General features: G+C 40.2%; 1 protein-coding gene across 1 annotated transcript; it reads left to right on the top strand.

The window, feature by feature from the left end:
- Positions 1–427: 427 nt before the first annotated feature.
- Positions 428–10,056, top strand: FZD5 (frizzled class receptor 5). The gene is made up of 2 exons (XM_073633402.1): positions 428–892; positions 1,740–10,056. The coding sequence occupies exon 2, from the start codon at positions 1,865–1,867 to the stop codon at positions 3,572–3,574; it is 1,710 nt and encodes a 569-aa protein (XP_073489503.1). The 5' UTR covers positions 428–892; positions 1,740–1,864; the 3' UTR covers positions 3,575–10,056.
- Positions 10,057–23,108: the final 13,052 nt, after the last annotated feature.

Below are 23,108 nucleotides of genomic sequence, written 5' to 3'. Positions count from 1 at the left end.
CTAAGATACTGATTTTTGGGTTTTCACTAGCTGTAAGCCATAATCATCAAAATTAAAAGAAAGAAATTCTTGAAATATATCACTCTATGTGTAACGTATCTATATAAAATATATGAGTTTCACTTTTTGAATTGAAATACTAAAATAAATTAACTTTTTGATGATATTCAAATTTTATGAGATGCCCCTGTATAGGTGCAGCCCTGGGGTATATACTAGAAGGAGTAAAGTGTTAGCAGTAGTTACATCATCCCATCCAGCAGAATCCTTGTCTGCTCCTGACTCCACAGCGATCATCCTGAGGAGCAGATCACTGTCAGCGCTCTAACCAATGAGGCGATGTGTAGCAGTGGTGGGTGTGGCAGAGCAGTGTGCGTCTCCAATCATAGACGGGGGGCTGGGTATCTTTGACAAATGGGCGTTCCTGACAGGGGGACCCTTGTGAGCACAGGTAGGAAGATAAGCAAACTCCTGCGGGAACAGAAGAGACTTTTCCTGCTGCTGTCCGTGGACTGAGATCTCCCCGGGGATCCCTCCAATGGAAGTGATAAGGGAGAGCCCGGGCACCGGATCTGACCAGTGATCGCCCTGACTGCAGAGGGAGGTGGTGACACCGGTGACAGCTGAGCCCGGACATCGTTCTCATTTCTCAATGACTATGGGAGAAGACATTGATTCCAGCACAGGGACACTTCCAGCGATCACTCATCCGGCTATGAGAAAACTTCCTCCGCAACACATGGAGCTCCGCACAACTTTCCTGATCATTGTCCGAGAGGGAGAGAGCGCTGCCGGCCCGGAGCTCGTCCTGTGATGTCCCCCTCCTCCTTCCTGGGACTTCTCTAGATTCACTGCAAGTACTTATTTATAAAGGGAATCTGCAACTGAGGAGGTACTTACCTATCACTTGGACTAGTTTTCACCACTTTCACCCAGGATTCACACATGTAGCCAATCACATCTAATCAGAAAACTGTGTGATAGATGTGGATTTTTAATGACATTTCTATAGCCTAAAATCCACAGGGATTTACTAATACATTATATCCCATACACACAGGCTGCCCATATTCATGAGTGTGTGTGTGTGTGTGTGTGTGTGTGTGTGTGTGTGTGTGTGTGTGTATCTAGAAACTATTATCCACCTCCCTTCTTTTTATGGAAATTTTTTTTTTTATATATATATAATTTTCATAGTTGTGTGTGTGTATAAATATTTATTATTTGTGTGTATGCTTAAAAAAAAAAAAAAAAAAAAGTAACCTTTCTATTATTAAAACTAAAGAGTGTGTGTACAAGTATAATATTTATTAAAACAAGTGTGTCTGCGTGCGTGTAATGTAAAGTAGAGAGAGAGAGAGAGAGAGATATATTTGTGTAATGCAGTTAAAAAAAAAAAAAAATTTAGATATAGATTTTTTTTTTTTCTCTGTCGCACACAAATATGTAACAATTACACACACATGCTCTTGTTTTAATAAACTAAAAGAAGTTATACTTTTTGAGATTCTTTCGTAAAGTGTATCCTCACAATTTTAAATATTAAGATGCAATTTTAAATAACACTAGACGTGTATTTTGATGTTTATTATTATCAATAATAATAATAATAATGCTAATTAATAATAATAAGAAGAAGAAGAAGAATATGTGTGTGTTGTTTAATAATAATTTAAGAAGCCTTGTCATTTTTAAAATTCAAAAGTAAATAATAAAAATTTTCAATTTTCTTTTTACAGAAAAACCATTTCATGGAAACTGCACATCAGAGGATCCTTTCGACTTTAATGAACAATAACAAATGAATATGTTTGAATTATTTCAAAAGTAAAGGAGAGAAGATTGCCATCTGTAAGCTGAAACCATGGCAATACGGAACCCTGTGATGTTTGTACTAGGCCCTCTACTTCTCCTGCAGCTCCCTGCACCTGTGTCTATGGCCTCCAAAGCAATCGTCTGTCAAGAGATCACAGTTCCCATGTGCAAAGGCATTGGATATAATTTTACCTATATGCCCAATCAATTTAACCATGACACTCAAGATGAAGCTGGCTTGGAAGTTCATCAGTTTTGGCCTTTGGTGGAAATTCAGTGTTCGCCTGACTTGAAATTTTTCTTATGTAGCATGTATACCCCCATTTGCCTGGCTGACTATAAGAAACCTTTGCCACCCTGCAGGTCAGTCTGTGAAAGAGCAAAGGCAGGTTGTTCTCCACTTATGAGGCAATATGGTTTTGGTTGGCCAGAGAGAATGAACTGTGATAAACTTCCTCAGAATGGAGACCCAGAAAATCTTTGTATGGATTATAATAGGACAGAAACCACAACACACCCACCGTTCTTTGCAAAACCTACATACCCACCAAGGGGATCAAAACACTTGATTTCAAATAGGCAGCCCAACAGTGAATGTAATGGTGAATGTAAATGCAGGGAGCCTTTCTACTCCATAACAAAAGAATCCCATCCACTGTATAACAGGGTCAAAACTGGCCAGGTGCCGAACTGTGCTGTGCCATGTTTCCAGCCCTATTTCACTCAGGATGAGAAGACATTTGCTGCCTTCTGGATAGGCTTGTGGTCCATTCTGTGTTTCATCTCAACCTTTATTACTGTGGCCACATTCCTCATTGACATGGAGAGATTTCGATATCCAGAACGCCCTATCATCTTTTTATCTGCATGCTATCTCTTTGTATCCATTGGCTACATTGTCAGACTTCTAGTGGGTCACGAAAATGTTGCCTGCAACAGAGACCACATTCATTATGAGACAACAGGACCAGCTCTCTGCACAATAGTATTTCTACTTATTTACTTCTTTGGAATGGCCAGTTCTATATGGTGGGTCATCTTGTCCTTCACCTGGTTCTTGGCTGCTGGCATGAAGTGGGGCAATGAGGCTATTTCTAGCTACTCTCAGTATTTCCATATGGCTGCGTGGTTAATACCAAGTGTCAAATCCATAGCTGTCCTTGCTTTAAGTTCTGTGGATGGCGACCCGGTGGCTGGAATCTGCTATGTAGGTAACCAAAACCTAGACAATCTTCGTGGGTTTGTGTTGGCTCCACTAGTAGTTTACCTTTTCACAGGAACAATGTTTCTCCTTGCAGGATTTGTGTCACTCTTCAGAATTAGGAGTGTAATAAAACAGGGTGGCACCAAAACTGATAAACTGGAAAAATTGATGATCAGAATAGGTTTATTTACTGTTCTGTACACTGTACCCGCAACCATTGTTGTTGCCTGCTATATCTATGAACAGCACTACAGAGAATTCTGGGAAAAATCCCACAACTGCTCTTGTCCTGGGGACAAAAATAAAGCCAGGCCTGAGTATGCAGTTTTCATGTTAAAGTACTTTATGTGCCTATTGGTGGGAATAACCTCAGGGGTATGGATCTGGTCTGGAAAAACATTGGAGTCCTGGAGGAGGGTCACAGGCAGATGTTGCAGAAGCAGTAAATCAATCAATGCTTTAGCATTCAGTGAAGCCAGCACAGCGCTAACAGCAAGGTCTGGCTTGCCAAGTTCCGCTTTATATCACAAGCAAGTGCCATTGTCTCATGTGTGATTGGCTGTTTCTTGCACTATATAACTTACTGACTCAAAAAAGGCTAATGGGTTCCACAGGCGCCTCCTTCCTTCTTCTTTTTTTTTTTTTTTTTTTGTCTGTCCTGCTACTGTTTATGTTGTGCTTTGGCAAATTGTGCAGAATTATAACATTAGCAGTAGACAATCTACCACCATAATTCAGAAGTTTCTTGTTCTGGAGCCCTTTCTCAAAGGTGCCACCCAGAACTTTAGCATGATCTCTAGTGGTGGTGCTAAATAGAACTGTGTAAGCAGTATCGAGAGACCACAAAATACTATAATTTACCAAGTTGGAAAATACAGTTTGAACACAAATGAATATGTAAAAAAATTTTTAAAAAAGTTATCAGTAAAGAAGGTCAGGGAAGTCGCTCTATAAGAAGTCGGCATACATTGGTACTTGGCAGGTTCCAGGTTGGACAAACCTGTAAAATATATATATATTTTTTTAACAGGTTGAAAATTAAAGGTGCATTTTGTACATTGAAATATCCTCTAGCCCGCAAATACATTACAAAAGATCTAGAAGTGAATCAGTTGTCAAAGTTTTCCCTTTAACATTTGGTTGTGGACTGTAATGCAAATACCTTGTAATTATTGTAAGGGAGATTTATACTTCTTTAGTCAATGTGCCAATGTGTTTTATGCCTCCTCCTTCCCCCCCCCCCCCCCTTTTTTTTTGTAAACCCTTGGCATGCTAAATGATAACTTATAAATCATATGGAAGTTACTGTCGCCATTCATGTAAGTTGAGTTGGATGAGAGTTCTAAAGTTTCATGAGCTCAAGTAGCAATAGCGACACCTAAAGGTGCAAGTGGGCACTACCCTATGAAAAACAGAATTGTGCATAACTCAGAGATCAGGGTCCTGCACGGGTCATATGTCAGCTAGGGTTTTTTGTTTAATTTAACAGGCAGTTTATCTTCTAATGCTTGCATTGTGTTTCCTACCTTCTATTTTATTTTAATAAAATCAGATATGTTGGCTGATATCCCCCATGATATTGTTATAGCATTATCATTTCATCTCAGTCATTACTTACACCCCTTTACTTGGCACAAAGCAGAGGTGGTCATTTAAACGTGCTAATTAATTCTCATATCAAAGCTATATAAAATCTAAATTCATAGCTTTGTTTACCACCAAAAGGAACTTGCAGGAGGGTCGACTTGGGTTTGTGTGTCTAAGTATACAAAGGGATTGCAGGTTAACTCGTGACAATATTTTCAAGGCTGTAGCATTTTGCATGCTGAAAAACTGGTCACTGTGTCCTGTTCTAGTATTTGTTTTGTGATTCTTTGTGTAAGAAGTGTCAGTCCCACCTTCTTTATGTATACAGTGATAAAAGGCTCTTGTGAATTCCACGTGGTGTTTTTTTTTTTTGCAGGATGCCTGTATAATAAACACCATGCTGATGAATTGATGATTCTATTTAGTATACAGCATTCTGTGGATATGTGAGCGTTTTATACTGTGGGTGACTTTTTTTTTTTTTTTTTTTTAACACTGTGGCAGAAAATTTTGTTTATATAATGAAATCCTCTTTAAAAATTAAGCAAGTCAAATTTGCTGTTAATCATGCATTGTTTGACAAGTCTACATAGCACTTTTTTTGTGGAGTATAGCTTAAATGCACAGAGCGCAGTAAATAGACAATCTATTACATTTCAGCAATCCCATTGCTAAAAGATTTAAAACTGATGCCCTTTTAATATACTTAATAAATTACATTGTAATTAAGGTAAATATTTAAATCCTTAGCAAGCAGTTTGTTTAGCTGTTAAATTTTATGTAAAGATTTGAACCCTTATAGGATTATATGACAACACACCTATTTTAATTTCTTTTAAAAAAAAGTACAATATATGTATTTAATAGCATAAGATATTTATTTTTTTTTTTGTAGCCTATGTGCCACTGTAATAAGGTTGTCATGTATATTTTCCATTAATAGTACTTTGTTATTAATGTGCCCCAACCTAAGACTGTGTGCTGTTCTAGAATATACCAATTAACTTAAGAGTTCACATGTCTGAGCTAAGACACCAGGTACAACAAATAGATTCCAACATTAAAAAATGTGAAATGCCAAATGAATTGGCTGTTGCAGTCTTGCTTTCACATGCTACTCAAGGAACTTGATAAGCTCCACAGGCTCTTCAGTCCTCTCCTGTTTGACAATGGCAAACAAGCAAAGCCCATTGTGCAAGAAATATGGCATCTTTGTTTGATTTGCCAAAAAGGTCATTAACAGAGTGCAGTGATTTAAAACCTGTTCATAAAAACGGAGCTAAATAGTTCAGGACCATAGTTTAAATAATACAATTTAGAACTTAATGTATGGTCATTTAACAGGTTTGATTTTCTGTAGCAATGTTTTTTAAATATTAAGCATTCTGTCCGAGTCTGCATGTGCTGTGACCTATAAAAGAATCTGTCTGGATAATATGGAAGCTGCCATTATTGAGGCTATGAGAGGGCCAGACGTCGCCTAAAGTTTGAAGGCTGTTGGCTTGCCGATTGCTTGACATTACACACATCTATCATCTTCCACTTGTGTAGTGTGTGAGGTCAGGCAGTTGACAGGCAGCAACTGTCAGACCTGAGGAGACCACTGTGACCATCCAGTTATATTGTCAGGATAAGGGAAACTGCTAAAGCTAAATAAACAGGAAGTTTGCACAATTCTAATATAAACTGAATATTCAGATTCCACATTCACCAAATTGTGACTGCAATGATTTTTTTTTTTTTTTTTTTTTTTTTTTTTTTATAAGCCAAATTGTGATTGGACTGCACCTGACATAGTTACAAAAGTGAGACAAACTTTAACGACCAAATCAATATTCAAGAAAAGTCAGCCTATCTGTTTTCTGACGTGCTCACTATGTAGGAAGAATCTCCATGGACCAGTATTTTGAATGGCTTCATATAGGGATTGATTTTACTAATTCTGGTGCAGTTCTGCACAGAAACCAATCCAGCTTTCACTTTTTTGTTACAGCTTAATTAAACGCTTTGAGATAAAAAATTGAAAATAAATATTAAAGCTTAAAGTGTAAGTCCACCCTAACACTAAAATCCCTGCATCTACAGACATCCATGATCTAACACTAACCCATCTAGAAGACACGGCCGACAACGGGTGTAAAATGAATGGGAAATGATGTCACTCAGTTACTATGGGGCTTCCGTTGTCGGCTGTGTCCTTTACACCCTCTTCGACAGCGAAGAGTAGGTTCGGGTCGGATCAGCTATAAAAAAGGTATGTATACTGATTTCTTCTTTACAGGGCTAGATAGGTTAGTGTTAGATCATGGATGTCTGTAGATGCAGGGATTTTAGTGTTAGGGTAGACTTCTACTTTAATTGAACAAGCTGAAATTAGAAGTTGGTTACCATGCACAGCTGCACCAGATCTTGCACTCTCCAGTTTCAGTAAATCAACTCCATAGAATCGGTTTTCCAATATGCATTGGTAGGGTGACAGGAAAGCCCATGAGAATGTTCAAGTAATGGGTAACTTTTCTTACAATGCTGGCCGATTAGTAAAAATTGAGAGCTACTGGCTTATAATAATGTATTATGTAAGTTAATTAAATGACAGTTCGTTGGATTGCCAGGAAGATATGTAAACAAATTGAAGCAATATCAGCTATGACTTTGCAAACATGGCTCTTACCATGTTTTACATTTACTAATTTGTTCTAAGATCCCCCAACATAATGCAATTCTTTTAGATGGTCAACAAAGCCGGGCGCTGTACACTGGTGCCTACTTTAGACATGTACAATGAGGTAACTTCAAACATTCAGCACTTGAGTGCCACTGATGCATTGATAAATACAGCACCAACCTACTGTAAGCAGCTGTGTCTGTCCAGTTACTACGTAACCAAAGATGAAGGCAATGGTACATCATCTCAAATGAAAACACAAAAGTAAAGATTGCTTAGTACATCAAAGTCATTGTATATCTTTTATGTAAATCTGGATTTAATATCTTTGTTAGCAAAAACTATACATGTTAACCAGGAACGAATATTTAGGATTTTTTTTTTTTCTCTAGAAAAAATATGGAATTATGATCATTGCCTTTCAGACAATCATTCAGGCTTCTACAGATTGTATCCTAAAATATATTATCTCTAGCTCTTTTAAATAAATATATTAAAGGGAATTCATCTCTAACAATCTTGGTGACTTACAGAAAGGTGGCCAAACTGCAGTGTGTTAAATATAATTTACAATTGTGTAATTTTACTGTACATGCAAACCATTTGCTTTATTTTTTTCTAGTAACAGCATATTGACAATTTTTAAGTGAAACATTGTAGCTCTGCACTAAAAATGAAACAGCGCAATGGGAATGCAGAAAGGGTAGTAGCTCATAGCAGCCAATCAGAACTCTAAAACTGCAATCTTAATCTGGTTCCTGTGTGTTGCTGTACTTGCAACTCACCATTGCTTTTGGTACTGCACTATAGAATATTCCGAGTGTGTTTGTGTACAATAGTGACACTGCAATGAAGTGATGTGACCCACAGAACTAGCTAGAGTGCTGACATTGACTTTTAAGTATTGCTCTTTGGACTGTATTGCTAAATAAAGTAAACCTTTGGTATTGCCATACACAATAAACTAGGATGCCATTAGCTAGGAGGTACTTTTTGAAAAGATATCTGCAAATAGACAAAGGACAAAATGGGGAACTAATTTGTCATAATCCAAATATGCTGTGGTTCTCTATGGTGCCTGTTGGCTACCTTCAGTCTTTGTTATTTGTATATGGCTGTACTACTTAATTTTTTTTAAAGTGTATTTCCACTTTTGCAGTCCAATTTGGATAGTGCCCATTTTATTTTTGTTACTAAGTGTATGTGAATCCTTACCTTCTAAAACAACCTGTTCAGTTTAAAGAAGAATACAATACAAAACAAATGCATGTAATATTCTAAATGCTTTTTCTGTTCCTCTTCTTTTTTTAGAAGAGATCACATGACCTCCTGTTCTCGGCTGTATAAGGAGTTTAAGGAGTTGGGGGGCGTGTCAGCAGAAGACAGAGAACCTCATCCTCCAAAAAAGAATTAAGTTAGCAGCTACAAATACTGTAGCTGCTGACTTTTAATAAAGGGACACCTACCTGTCCTGGGATCCAGCACTGTCCTCACACGAGCCAGTTCTTGGCCAGTCTTTTTAGGTCTCTGGTTCCAGCATGTTTACCAAGGGAAGCCTGCTGTGACTAGACTTTGTGAATGGTCTGGCTGCCTTCTGGGACCTGTGACCCAGAGAGCTGCAGGCAACGGGGGGGTGGGGGGGTATTTCTGCTCGGATCGCCTGAGCCAGTGATGGCGAACTTTGGCACCCTGGATGTTTTCCCACATTTCCCATGATGCTCATGCACTGTGCAGTGTAGCTGAGCATCATGGGGAAATGTAGTTCCAAAACATCTGGGGTGCCAAGGTTCGCCATCACTGGCCTAAGCCATCCATGTGGGAGTGGGTATCTGTGCTGGCAGATCTTCTTCTTATCAGTTGCACTTAGATTTCAAAACTGTCTATCCTGACAAAGGGTAAAAGCTCTCGAGGTTTGAAATCTGCATTGTATGTTGATGAGAGGTGGGGGTGTCCCCACTTTGTCCTTCTAAATTTTTTTTCAGAATGCCTTGCATTCCTGTGTATAATCCTACTCCCAAAGAAATAACAACTAGAAAGGTGTGTATTTTAATATTAATATATATTTCATTTTGGGGATGGTGAGTAAATAGGAACAAATGACAAATACTGTATATAGTTGGGGTTTCTCAAATTTGACTATAAAAGTGGACGTACACTTTAAATCACTGTATTGATTTGTAAAAAAAAAAAAGATGGCAAAGTTACTAAACTGCTGGATTAGGTAGCATAAGTAAAATATACACATAAACAAAATGTTTACTGAAAATGTTTCTACATTAATCATGCCACCCTGTATCAATATCAGACTGAGATGGTATAGTTTTATCTGAAACCTGTTTTAATAGGGTGTCCGTTTTTTAAATATTGTAGTGAATTTTCACATTGAAATAAAACTACAATCTCGCCACTATGTATCACGATAATCTCTGGCGCTGGTATATTACCAGTGAAATCAGGTTTATTATGTTCAAGCCTCCCACCAAAGCATGTTTAGCCATTCCCAAGCACTTACCATTGTTACCCAAACAGGGGCGGTACTGGGACCCATTTCAGGGGCACTGTTCCCTTCAAACACTGAAGGAAATAGACATTTTTTTTTTTTTAATCCCTCTTAATTCTACATTTTGTATTATATTTTGTGTAAAGGTAAAGTTTGACATTTTATTCAAAGAAAATGTATTAAAGACTAGTTATTTATCATGGGAGGCAAAAATTGTCTATTTTTGTTTTGTTCGACTGTTCCTAATAATTGTAGAAAAAATAAACTTTTTAAAATGATTGCAAATTGAATTCTTTTTTTTCATTTTCTTTCTTTGCTTGCATGTTCTTTTCTCTGAAAATCTAATTTATTAAACCATTGTTACTTGGCAATGCCTATAAAAAAAATGCTGGGGTAATTGCATCTAAAAGAATATATAGTCATGATTTATTTTTATTTTTTTTCATCCTTGTCCAGGCAGGATGGTCAGAATAAAATGGTACATATCATTAGCTGCATTTTTACATATATTAAAGAGCGGTGCAGAATAGGGGAGACTGCCAATGGTGGGCTCCATTAGATTGCCCTTATTTTGGCTGTCTGTCTGCTGTAATATTTTTTTTTTTTTTTTTATTGCTTTGGCTTAGAACAAACCTGCACACATGCTCCAGATATCAGAATTTATCTGAAAACCTTTTGGATCAGCATGATGACCAGGGAACCAGTATAGTCAGAAGAGAAGGGCAATAGTAGTAGCTTCCATACTTCCAAACCGAGGCAGTGAGGTGGGAGTCGGCCAGTTGCAGGCAATAAAGGGTCCCATTGTAGAGAATGTTAATGCAGCCGATGTCTGGGCAATTCTAAGAAGACTGATCTGTGGATGGTGTCTGCATAATTCTGAGACTGACAGCACTCAGTACGGCCAGCACCAGTGGTACAGGACCAGGGGAATCTCTTATCTCTCAAGTAATTATTACATATTCCGGTGGTCAACTTACCTTCCACTGATCACTGTAACTGGGTAAATCTCCTCTGACCATCAATACAAGCAGCCATTTCCCCACCTGACCTCCATGGTAAGGGGCACTTCTTACTTGACCACCAATCTGGGGGGGCATCACACTACATACTATCAATGACGGGGAACTACACCACATACCATCAACCTAAGAGGGCACTTCACCCCTGATTACCAATGTAAGGGGGAATTTTACCGTTCATTCTGCACAGTGCATATTTCAAACCCACACCAGACCACTGTGTATTACATACCCCTGTCCATATTTCCTTTCAGGACAATTTTATTGTTTGTTTCATTTCATGATTAAAGTGATTGTAACGTCTATTTTTTTTTTTAAATTAACAAATATGTTATAACCTAGTGCAAAAACACTCAGCACAGCCACTGCCCACAATCCTATATTATAAAAAGGGACAATAACCATAAATGCTGCTAAACATCAGTGTTTTTTTTCTACACCCCTCATTAATCATAAAAATACCTTGATGTAGCGCAAAAATACAAAATAATAAATTACTCCCTTAACTAATATAAATTATCACAAAAAAATGCTATAAAATATTCATATTTTACAATCTACTGAAAAGTCCTCCACCAATGTGTTGTGAAATTTTCTATCTTCCTCTCGTTAGTGCAATCCATGCAGCGTATGCAACTCCCAGTGCCCATCTTATTTAATGCTCACCTTATTTCATTGACATTCACAATAAATCAAGGTCTATATGCCCTTGTTGCCCCTCTTTGGGCTGTATGGATGTTTATTCCTCCACTGACTCTAGTCTCTGGCAGCATGTAAAAATAGAATGGGACCAATAGTGCTCTCTGTATAACACTTTTTTATTTAAAAGCTCATAAAATGAACGCATGCAAAAAAAAAAAAAAAAAGCACCCACAGTACTATGAATCAGGCATATAATGTAAACATGGGCACATTGAACATCTTCCTCCATACCATGCAGCTCCAAGGCTTCCAGATATCACATCAGCACCATAAGCATGATTCCTGCTCCTATGCGCGTTGCGCTCTAGGAACCTGAGCTTCATCACATGAAGGGGCAACAAGCGCATTTAGACTTTGATATTTAGATCAATGGAATAAGGTGAGCGTTTAAAGTAAAACTAAAGGCAAAACACTTTTTCATTTAATTTTGGACAGAGTGGAGAGAAATTAGAACACCTGTCGGTTTTTATTGCTGTCTGTGCCCTTGTTGTTGTTATACAGGATTTATATAGCGCCAACAGTTTTCGTAGTGCTTTACAATATAAAAGGGAGACAATACAGTTATAATACAATAAAATACAAGAGGCTTAAGAGGGCCCTGCTCAGAAGAGCTTACAATCTAATAGGGTGGTTCAGGTGGTACAAAAGGTTGTAACTGTGGGGGAATGAGCTGATGGAAGCAGTAAAAGATTAGTTGGAGACATGATAGCCTTTCCTGAAGAGATGAGTTTCAGGGAATGCCTGAAGGTAGCAAGAGTAGGGGATAGCCGGACAGGTGAAGATAGGGAGTTCCAGAGGATGGGAGAGGCTCTGGAGAAATCCTGGAGACAAGCATGGGAGGAGGAGACGAGAGAGCTTGAGAGTAGGAGGTCTTGAGCACAGAAGATGATTTGGGTGATATTTGGAGACAAGATTGGTGATGTAGCTTGGGGCAGAGTTGTGAATGGCTTTGTTGTTGTGGTTACTATTTTGAATTTAATTTGCTGGGTGATTGGGAGTCAGTGTAGGGATTGGAGGAAAGGCTTGGCAGACACTGAGTGGTTGGTGAGGTGTATAAGTCTGGCAGCAGCATTCATGATACACTGAAGAGGGGATAGCCTATGGAGAGGCAGGCCAATGAGAAGGGAGTTGCAATAGTCAAGGCGAGAGATAACGAGGGAGCGAATAAGGAGCTTGGTGGTTTCATTTGATAAAAAAGGGCGAATTTTAGAGATGTTACGGAGGTGAATTCTACAAACTTTTGACAACGATTGGACTTGAGGCTGAAATGACAAGTCAGAGTCTAGGATTACACCTAGTACCCTGGCGTGAGGGGAGGGACTGATAGTTGCATTGTTGATTTTGATGGAAAAGTCATGGAGGGGGGCACTGGCAGGGGGGAATATTAATAGCTCAGTTTTAGAGAGATTTAGTTTAAGGAAGTGGTGCGACATCCATGCTGATATGTCAGTTAGTATGCGAGAGGAGACTGAAGGAGTGAGGTGAGGAGTAGACAGATTCGGGTGTCATTGGCATATAAGTGGTATTGGAAGCCCTGGGCGGTTATCAATTGACCAAGGGAGGAGGTGTAGATAGAGAAGGGGTCTAAGAACAGAGCCTTGGGGAACCCCCACACAAAGGGGCAATGGAGAGGAGGAGACAGAGTAGGTGACACTGAAGGAGCGCTGTGATAGGCAGAGAACCAGGATAGAGCAGACTCTCAGAGGCCAAGGGAATGTAGTTTAAGAAGGAGTGGGTGGTCAACAGTATCAAAGGCCGCAGAGAGGTCAAGAAGTTGGAGTATGTAGTACTGGCTGTTGGTTTTAGCAGTAAGTAAATCATTAGTGAGTTTTAGTAAGGCAGTTTGCATGGAGTGCTGCAACCGAAAACCAGACTGTAAGGGGTCAAGAAGGTTATTTTCACTGAGGTAGGAGCTAAAACAGTTGTAGACTAAGCGTTCTAGAAGTTTAGAGGTGAATGGGAGCAATGAGATGGGTCTTAAGTTGTTCAGGTTGGTGGGGTCCAGTGAGGGCTTTTTAAGTATGGGTGTGATCTGCGCATGTTTTAGAGGGGAGGGGAAGGTGCCACTAGAGAGGGAGAGATTGAAGATGTGAGTGAGAGAGCACGGGATTGAAGAAAAGGGTGACCGTAGTAGTTGTGAGGGAACAGGATCCAAGGGACAATTGGTTAGGTGGGCATCTGAGAAAAGTTTTGTAACCTCTTCAGTAGTAGCCAGTTCAAAAGATGAGAGTGTTGAATGTGCTGTTGGGCAAGGTATGTTGGGTGGGGAAGATGTACGCACAGTGGAGGTGTCCTCATGAATTGCATCAATCTTGTCTTTGAAGTGATTGACAATCTCTTGGGCAGTTAATGAGTTAGTAGGTAGAGGGGGTGGGGGACGAAGCAGAGAGTTAAAGGTTGAGAAGAGCCGACGGGGACTGGATGACAAGGTATTAATAAGAGAGACAAAGTAGGCTTGTTTGGCAGGCAAAGGGGGTGTTGGTGAGGTTGCCAGGGTTGCAGAGATGGGAGAATACAAGGTCAAGGGTATTACCATTGGAGTGAGTGGAAGTATGTGTCCATTGGGTTAGGCCAAAAGATGAGGTTAAGTCGAGAAGTTTAGCTGTAGTTGGGCTGTTAACATTGACAGGAATGTTGAAGTCACCAAGAATGATAGTGGGTATTTCAGAGGAGAGAAAGTAGGGTAGCCAGGCAGCAAAGTCATCAAGAAAGCGCGATACCAGTCCAGGAGGCCGATAAGTTTCTGCAATCCTCAGAAAAATGGGAGAAAACAGACGAATACAGTGCATCTCGAAAGAAGAGAGGGCTAGAGAGGGAGGGACAGGAAGGACTTAGAAGGTGTTTTGTGGGGATAGAAGGAATCCAACTCCACCTCCTTTCTGTCTGTTGGGTCTGGGGGGGAGTGAGTCCAGTGGAGACCACCATGGGAGAGGGTAGCAGGAGAAGCTGAGTCACAATTTTCAAGCCAGGTTTCGGTTATTGCGAGTATGTTAAAGCCATGCGAGATGAAGTGGTCATGTACAGATTATTAGCTTATTACAGATGGACCGGGCATTCCAAAAGGCGTATGAGATTGGTGGGCTGCTTTGAGGAAGCAGGGGTATAGAAATTAAACTGAGGTTGTTAAGGAGATTTGCCCTCTCTATTTGTCCTGTTTACCATTATCAATAAAAGTAAAAAAAAATCCCAAATTTTGGGTGGTCCTCAGTAAAGTAATAAAGGGGAAATGTTTCAATGGGGACACTAGTTCTGGTGACCTGGGGGCCCCAAGGGATTCTCAGTTTGAAGGGATCTCCTCTCACTTTGGCTATGGGACAGGAAGTAAGGGGGAAATCTCTGAAGAGGGACACATATGGAAAAAAAAAAAATCTGACGGGTTATAACACTCCTTCCTCTATCCAAAATGGGGAAAAAATGTTTTGCCTATAGTTCTACTTTAAGACGGGCACTGGGTGTTGCATGCTCTTCATGGATTGCACTAACAAATGAGTGGAAGATATTGAGAATTTCACAACACATAGGTGGAGGACTTTTTTCAGTAGATTATAAAAATATGGACATTTTTTAGGATTGTACATATTATTGCATGTTTTGTGAACACTTATTTTAATTAGGGAAGTGTTTATTATTTTGTATTGCACTACATCAAGGTATTTTTATAACAAACATGTTATACTTGCCTGATCTGTGCAATAGAATTGCACAGAGCAGCCTCAACCCTCCTCTTCTGCCATTGGTGCTCTGGACTTCTCCTCTTATCAGTGTGCCGCCATAGAAAACCGCTTCCTATAGTGGAACACCTGTGGGCTTAATCCCAAACTGTACTGCCTGCATCCTTTTTTTTTTTTTTTTTTTTTAGTTTTATTGCATACAGACAACAAGTACAAGAAAACGCAAGCAAATATTGTGGAGCAAACAGTGCTCACACTTCCATTCAACATACATGGATTAATATAAAAGTAACAATTATACATTTGTAACTCAATCAAATAAAAAATAAGTCAATAGATCAAGACATTGACACAATGAGACACAGTTGGTTGAGAAAAGAAAAATAAGGAAGAATTTAGCATGGATCCACATCCTTAGTCAATAACTTAGGTAGTAGGTGGTAAAATGCGATCTGAATATTTTATGAAACTTACACAGGCATCCCCTGGCCTCATACATCAGTTTGTATAGTGGAAGTGCCTGAATTGTGATAGTAAGTCAGAAAGTTATAGTGGGCAAGGTTGGTGACTTCCATTGCATGGTTATGGATTTCTTTGAATAATACTATATGTAAAAAGACCTGCAAGCTTTTAGATAGATGCTCATCATCAATGTGGCCCAGCAAGCACCTTTAGGGGGTTACATACATTACATACATAGGTATTTGGGTAATAGTTACATACATGGGTATTTGGGTAATAGAACTAATGTAAGCAGTGACCTCCGACCAGAACTTTCTGATCGGTGGGCACTCCCACATCATAAGATAGAATACGCCATCAGCTAGAGTACATCTGGAACAGATAGCAGATGGTAATCTGTTTAGACGAAAAAGAAGACATGGTGTAAAATAGGACCTATATAAATTTAGTTTGCATGACTTTGTCCCGAGAGGAGATATCTGGAGAGGGAGGAATATGTTGAAATCAGTTTCTAATAAGTAGGGTCAGTTAATAGGTGTTCTACTGGGGAGGGTTGTATATCTATATTACGGAGGTCGAATTGTGCAACAGCAGTGTCATAATGAAAGTAAGCTGTGGGTGGAAGACCAAAGTTTCTATGAAATTCCGTAAAGGATCGAAAAGCATTGTCAAGAAACAAGTGAGAAATTCATTTCACCCCACGTCTAAACCAAATCATGCCATCTGTTCCATGAAGAAACTCCCGCAGACACGGATTGTTCCATAGGGGAGCATTGGGTGAATATATATTGGCTGCACTATATGGTAGCAATTTTGAGAGTCTGTGGCAACATTATTAACTTCAGGCTACAACCACCAATGGGCATGTGTCAGCTGAAAGGCCACATAGTAAGTTTGAAGATTAGGGAGTACCAGGCCTCCCTCCAGGACAGGCAATTGTAGAGTATCTTTGGCAATCTGGACCGGCCGGCTTCCCCAGATAAAGGTAGTAATGACAGAGTCAATCTCCTGAAACCTGCATTTAGGAACATATACCGGGGAATTACTATACTTAATATATAGAATTTAATTTAGAGTATAGCCTCACATAGTATAATTTAGCTAAACATAACAAAGTACCATCATCCAAATTAATGTAGAGAAGAAAAGGGAGGGTGGGGGAGTGGGGCAGTTGCTGAAGCTGACCATGCACTTACTCCCAACCTCAATGGTTGTGGTGGACTATGTCGGCACTGATAAACAACAACATGATTGATATATAAAAAAGATTATTTATTACATTAAAAAATGACATACAGAATTCATTATTGAAAACTGATTTGAAAAAAATCAATAAACAAATACTCAGGATTCCCCTAAGAGATATCTGTGGATGAAGTGTATCTCAAAAATTGTTCTTTCCTCTACTAGTTTCGCAGTATATACACCGCTTCCTCAGGAGGAAGAATCTATAAGACAAATACTCAAAGCACAATTCAAATAAATTACACTTTAGAATTTTATACAATTATAGTTCAGCAAAAATATATATATATATATATATATATATATATATATATATATATATATATATATATATATATATATATATATATATATATATGTAGAAGAAACAATAAATACATAGAGGAAGCGTGGCAGAAAAATATTTATCCTCCCCAATAGTGTCAAAGAGAGATTGGACCAAATTTTTAAGGTACTTTTGAGTTTACTAATGAGATGGTCTAAATTATTCTTAACCACTTGCCGACCGCCTAACGACGATATACGTCGGCAGAATGGCACGGGCAGGCAAAATCACGTACCTGTACGTGATTGCCTTCCCGCGGGCGGGGGTTCCAATCGGACCCCCCCCCCCCCGGTGCCCGAGGCGGTCGGCTTAGGTCTGGCAGCGATCAGAGATGAGGGGGAGGCCATCCGTTCGTGGCCCCCCCCTCGCGATCGCTCCCAGCCAATCGGAATCTTCCCCTGCCTCTGTGTAGTACACAGAGGCAGAGGATGTGATGTCATCTCTCCTCGGCTCGGCAGTTTCTGTTCCGGTGCCGAGGAGAGAAGACTGTAATGTAAGTGCACAACACACACACATACAGTAGAACATGCCAGGCACACTTTACACCCCCCTTTACCCCCTGATCACCCCTCCCCCCCTCCCTGTCACACTGACACCAAGCAGTTTTTTTTTTTTTCTGATTACTGCATGGTGTCAGTTTGTGACAGTGTGTTAGGGCAGTTAGTGTTAGCCCCCTTTAGGTCTAGGGTACCCCCCTAACCCCCCTAATAAAGTTTTAACCCCTTGATCACCCCCCCGTCGCCAGTGTCGCTAAGCGATCATTTTTCTGATCGCTGTATTAGTGTCACTGGTGACGCTAGTTAGGGAGGTAAATATTTAGGTTCGCCGTCAGTGTTTTATAGCGACAGGGACCCCCATATACTACCTAGTAAAGGTTTTAACCCCTATGATTGCCCCCTAGTTAACCCTTTCACCAGTGATCACCGTATAACTGTTACGGGTGACGCTGTTTAGTTCGTTTATTTTTTATAGTGTCAGGGCATCCACCGTTTATTACCGAATAAAGGTTTAGCCCCCTGATCGCCCGGCAGTGATATGCGTTGCCCCAGGCAGAGTCAGATTAGCGCCAGTACCACTAACACCCACGCACGCAGCATACTCCTCCCTTAGTGGTATAGTATCTGAACGGATCAATATCTGATCCGATCAGATCTATACTAGCGTCCCCAGCAGTTTAGGGTTCCCAAAAACGCAGTGTTAGCGGGATCAGCCCAGATACCTGCTAGCACCCGCGTTTTGCCCCTCCGCCCGGCCCAGCCCAGCCCACCCAAGTGCAGTATCGATCACTGTCACTTATAAAACACTAAACGCATAACTGCAGAGTTCGCAGAGTCAGGCCTGATCCCTGCGATCGCTAACAGTTTTTTTGGTAGCATTTTGGTGAACTGGCAAGCACCAGCCCCAAGCAGCGTCAGGTTAGCGCCAGTACCGCTAACACCCACGCACACACTGTACACCTCCCTTAGTGGTATAGTATCTGAACGGATCAATATCTGATCCGATCAGATCTATACTAGCGTCCCCAGCAGTTTAGGGTTCCCAAAAATGCAGTGTTAGCGGGATCAGCCCAGATACCTGCTAGCACCTGCGTTTTGCCCCTCCGCCTGGCCCAGCCCAGCCCACCCAAGAGCAGTATCGATCGATCACTGACACTTACAAAACACTAAACGCATAACTGCAGCGTTCGCAGAGTCAGGCCTGATCCCTGCGATCGCTAACAGTTTTTTTGGTAGCGTTTTGGTGAACTGGCAAGCACCAGCCCCAGGCAGCGTCAGGTTAGTGCCAGTACCGCTAACACCCACGCACGCACCGTACACCTCCCTTAGTGGTATAGTATCTGAACGGATCAATATCTGATTCGATCAGATCTATACTAGCGTCCCCAGCAGTTTAGGGTTCCCAAAAACGCAGTGTTAGCGGGATCAGCCCAGATACCTGCTAGCACCTGCGTTTTGCCCCTTCACCCGGCCCAGCCCAGCCCACCCAAGTGCAGTATCGATCGATCACTGTCACTTACAAAACACTAAACGCATAACTGTAGCGTCGTGCCCATAGTGCCCTTCCTGCTGCATTCGCCAATCCTAATTGGGAACCCACCACTTCTGCAGCGCCCATACTTCCCCCATTCACATCCCCAACCAAATGCAGTCGGCTGCATGAGAGGCATTTTCTTTATGTCCTCCCGAGTACCCCTACCCAACGAACCCCTCCAAATAAGATGTGTCTGCAGCAAGCGCGGATATAGGCGTGACACCCGCTATTATTTCCCCCCCTGTCCTGACAATCCTGGTCTTTGCATTGGTGAATGTTTTGAACGCTACCATGCACTAGTTGAGTATTAGCGTAGGGTACAGCATTGCACAGACTAGGCACACTTTCACAGGGTCTCCCAAGATGACATCGCATTTTGAGAGACCCGAACCTGGAATCGGTTACAGTTATAAAAGTTAGTTACAAAAAAAGAGAAAAAAAAACAAAAACAAAAAAATATATAAAATTAAAAAAAATAGTTGTCGTTTTATTGTTCTCTCTCTCTCTCTATTCTCTCTCTATTGTTCTGCTCTTTTTTACTGTATTCTATTCTGCAATGTTTTATTGTTGTTATGTTTTATCATGTTTGCTTTTCAGGTATGCAATTTTTTACTTTACCGTTTGCTGTGCTTTATTGTTAACCATTTTTTTGTCTTCAGGTACGCCATTCACGACTTTGAATGGTTATATCAGAATGATGCCTGCAGGTTTAGGTATCATCTTGGTATCATTCTTTTCAGCCAGCAGTCGGCTTTCATGTAAAAGCAATCCTAGCAGCTAATTAGCCTCTAGACTGCCTTTACAAGCAGTGGGAGGGAATGCCCCCCATCGTCTTCCGTGTTTTTCTCTGGCTCTCCTGTCTCAACAGGGAACCTGAGAATGCAGCCGGTGATTCAGCCAGCTGACCATAGAGCTGATCAGAGACCAGAGTGGCTCCAAACATCTCTATGGCCTAAGAAACCGGAAGCTACGAGCATTTTATGACTTAGATTTCGCCAGATGTAAACAGCGCCATTGGGAAATTGGGAAAGCATTTTATCACACCGATCTTGGTGTGGTCAGATGCTTTGAGGGCAGAGGAGAGATCTAGAGTCTAATAGACCCCAATTTTTTCAAAAAAGAGTACCTGTCACTACCTATTGCTATCATAGAGGATATTTACATTACCTGAGATAACAATAAAAATGATTTAAAAAAAAAAAAAAATGAAAGGAACAGTTTAAAAATAAGATAAAAAAAGAAAAAAAAATAATAAAGAAAAAAAAAAAAAAAAAAAGGCACCCCTGTCCCCCCCTGCTCTCGCGCTAAGGTGAACGCTTCGGTCTGGCGTCAAATGTAAACAGCAATTGCACCATGCATGTGAGGTATCACCGCGAAGGTCAGATCGAGTGCAGTAATTTTAGCAGTTTACCTCCTCTGTAAATCTAAAGTGGTAACCTGTAAAGGCTTTTAAAGGCTTTGAAAAATGTATTTATTTTGTTGCCACTGCACGTTTGTGCGCAATTTTAAAGCATGTCATGTTTGGTATCCATTTACTCGGCCTAAGATCATCTTTTTTATTTCATCAAACATTTGGGCAATATAGTGTGTATTAGTGCATTAAAGTTTTAAAACGTGTGTTTTTTCCCCAAAAAATGTGTTTGAAAAATCGCTGCGCAAATACTGTGTGAAAAAAAAAATGAAACACCCACCATTTTAATCTGTAGGGAATTTGCTTAAAAAAAAATATATAATGTTTGGGGGTTCAAAGTAATTTTCTTGCAAAAAAAAATAATTTTTTCATGTAAACAAAAAGTGTCAGAAAGGGCTTTGTCTTCAAGTGGTTAGAAGAGTGGGTGATGTGTGACATAAGCTTCTAAATGTTGTGCATAAAATGCCAGGACAGTTCAAAACCCCCCCAAATGACCCCATTTTGGAAAGTAGACACCCCAAGCTATTTGCTGAGAGGCATGTCGAGTCCATGGAATATTTTATAAGTTGCGGGAAAGAGACAAATTTTTTTTTTTTTTTTTGCACAAAGTTGTCACTAAATGATATATTGCTCAAACATGCCATGGGAATATGTGAAATTACACCCAAAAATAAATTCTGTTGCTTCTCCTGAGTACAGGGATAGCACATGTGTGAGACTTTTTGGGAGCCTAGCCGCGTACGGGACCCCGAAAACCAAGCACCGCCTTCAGGCTTTCTAAGGGCGTAAATTTTTGATTTCACTCTTCACTGCCTATCACAGTTTCAGAGGCCATGGAATGCCCAGGTGGCACAAACCCCCCCAAATGACCCCATTTTGGAAAGTAGACACCCCAAGCTATTTGCTGAGAGGTATAGTGAGTGTTTTGCAGACCTCACTTTTTGTCACAAAGTTTTGAAAATTGAAAAATGAAAAAAAAGTTTTTTTTTCTTGCCTTTCTTCATTTTCAAAAACAAATGAGAGCAGCAAAATACTCACCATGCCTCTCAGCAAATAGCTTGGGGTGTCTACTTTCCAAAATGGGGTCATTTGGGGGGGGGTTTGTGGCACCTGGGCATTCCATGGCCTCCGAAACTGTGATAGGCAGTGAAGAGTGAAATAAAAAATTTACACCCTTAGAAATCCTGAAGGCGGTGATTGGTTTTCGGGGCCCCGTACGCGGATAGGCTCCCAAAAAGTCCCACACATGTGGTATCCCCATACTCAGGAGAAGCAGCTAAATGTATTTTGGGGTGCAAATCCACATATGTCCGTGGCCTGTGTGAGCAATATATCATTTAGTGACAACTTTGTGCAAAAAAAAAATAAATTTGTCACTTTCCCGCAACTTGTGGCAAAATATAAAATATTCCATGGACTCAACATGCCTCAAAGAAAATAGCTTGGGATGTCTACTTTCCAAAATGGGGTAATTTGGGGGGGGTTTGTGCCACCTGAGCATTTTATGGCCTTCAAAACTGTGATAGGTAGTGAGGAGTAAAATCAAAAATTTACGCCCTTAGAAATCCTGAAGTCAATGATTGGTTTTCAGGGCCCTGTACGCGGCTAGGCTCCCAAAAAGTCCCACACATGTGGTATCCCCGTACTCAGGAGAAGCAGCTGAATATATTTTAGGGTGCAATTCCACATATGCCCATGGCCTGTGTGAGCAATATATCATTTAGTGACAACTTTTTGTAATTTTTTTTTTTTTTTGTCATTATTCAATCACTTGGGACAAAAAAATTAATATTCAATGGGCTCAACATGCCTCTCAGCAATTTCCTTGGGGTGTCTACTTTCCAAAATGGGGTCATTTGGGGGGGTTTTGTACCGCCCTGCCATTTTAGCACCTCAAGAAATGACATAGGCAGTCATAAACTAAAAGCTGTGTAAATTCCAGAAAATGTACCCTAGTTTGTAAACGCTATAACTTTTGCGCAAACCAATAAATATACGCTTATTGACATTTTTTTTACCAAAGACATGTGGCCGAATACATTTTAGCCTAAATATATGACTAAAATTGAGTTTATTGGATTTTTTTTATAACAAAAAGTAGAAATTATAATTTTTTTTCAAAATTTTCGGTCTTTTTCCGTTTATAGCGCAAAAAATAAAAACCGCAGAGGTGATCAAATACCATCAAAAGAAAGCTCTATTTGTGGGAAGAAAAGGACTCAAATTTTGTTTGGGTACAGCATTGCATGACCGCGCAATTAGCAGTTAAAGCGACGCAGTGCCAAATTGTAAAAAGTGCTCTGGTCAGGAAGGGGTAAATCCTTCCGGGGCTGAAGTGGTTAATATATAGGGAAATGGGCTGCTATAATGTAATGTCCAAATAGCGGAAAACTTGTAACAATCATTAAAGGACATGAAGGTGGTAGGGTGATTGAGGCTGTCTTATTTAACATAAACATAAGGGATTTTTC

This window comes from Aquarana catesbeiana, linkage group LG06, assembly GCF_042186555.1.
Source record: "Aquarana catesbeiana isolate 2022-GZ linkage group LG06, ASM4218655v1, whole genome shotgun sequence".
Classification (NCBI taxonomy): Eukaryota; Metazoa; Chordata; class Amphibia; order Anura; family Ranidae; genus Aquarana; species Aquarana catesbeiana.
This window is presented reverse-complemented; position numbering and strand designations above follow the sequence as displayed.

What these genes read in the sequence shown, in the direction of transcription:
- FZD5 (XM_073633402.1), top strand. Translation starts at nt 1,865, where the DNA reads ATGGCAATACGGAACCCTGTGATGTTTGTACTAGGCCCTCTACTTCTC.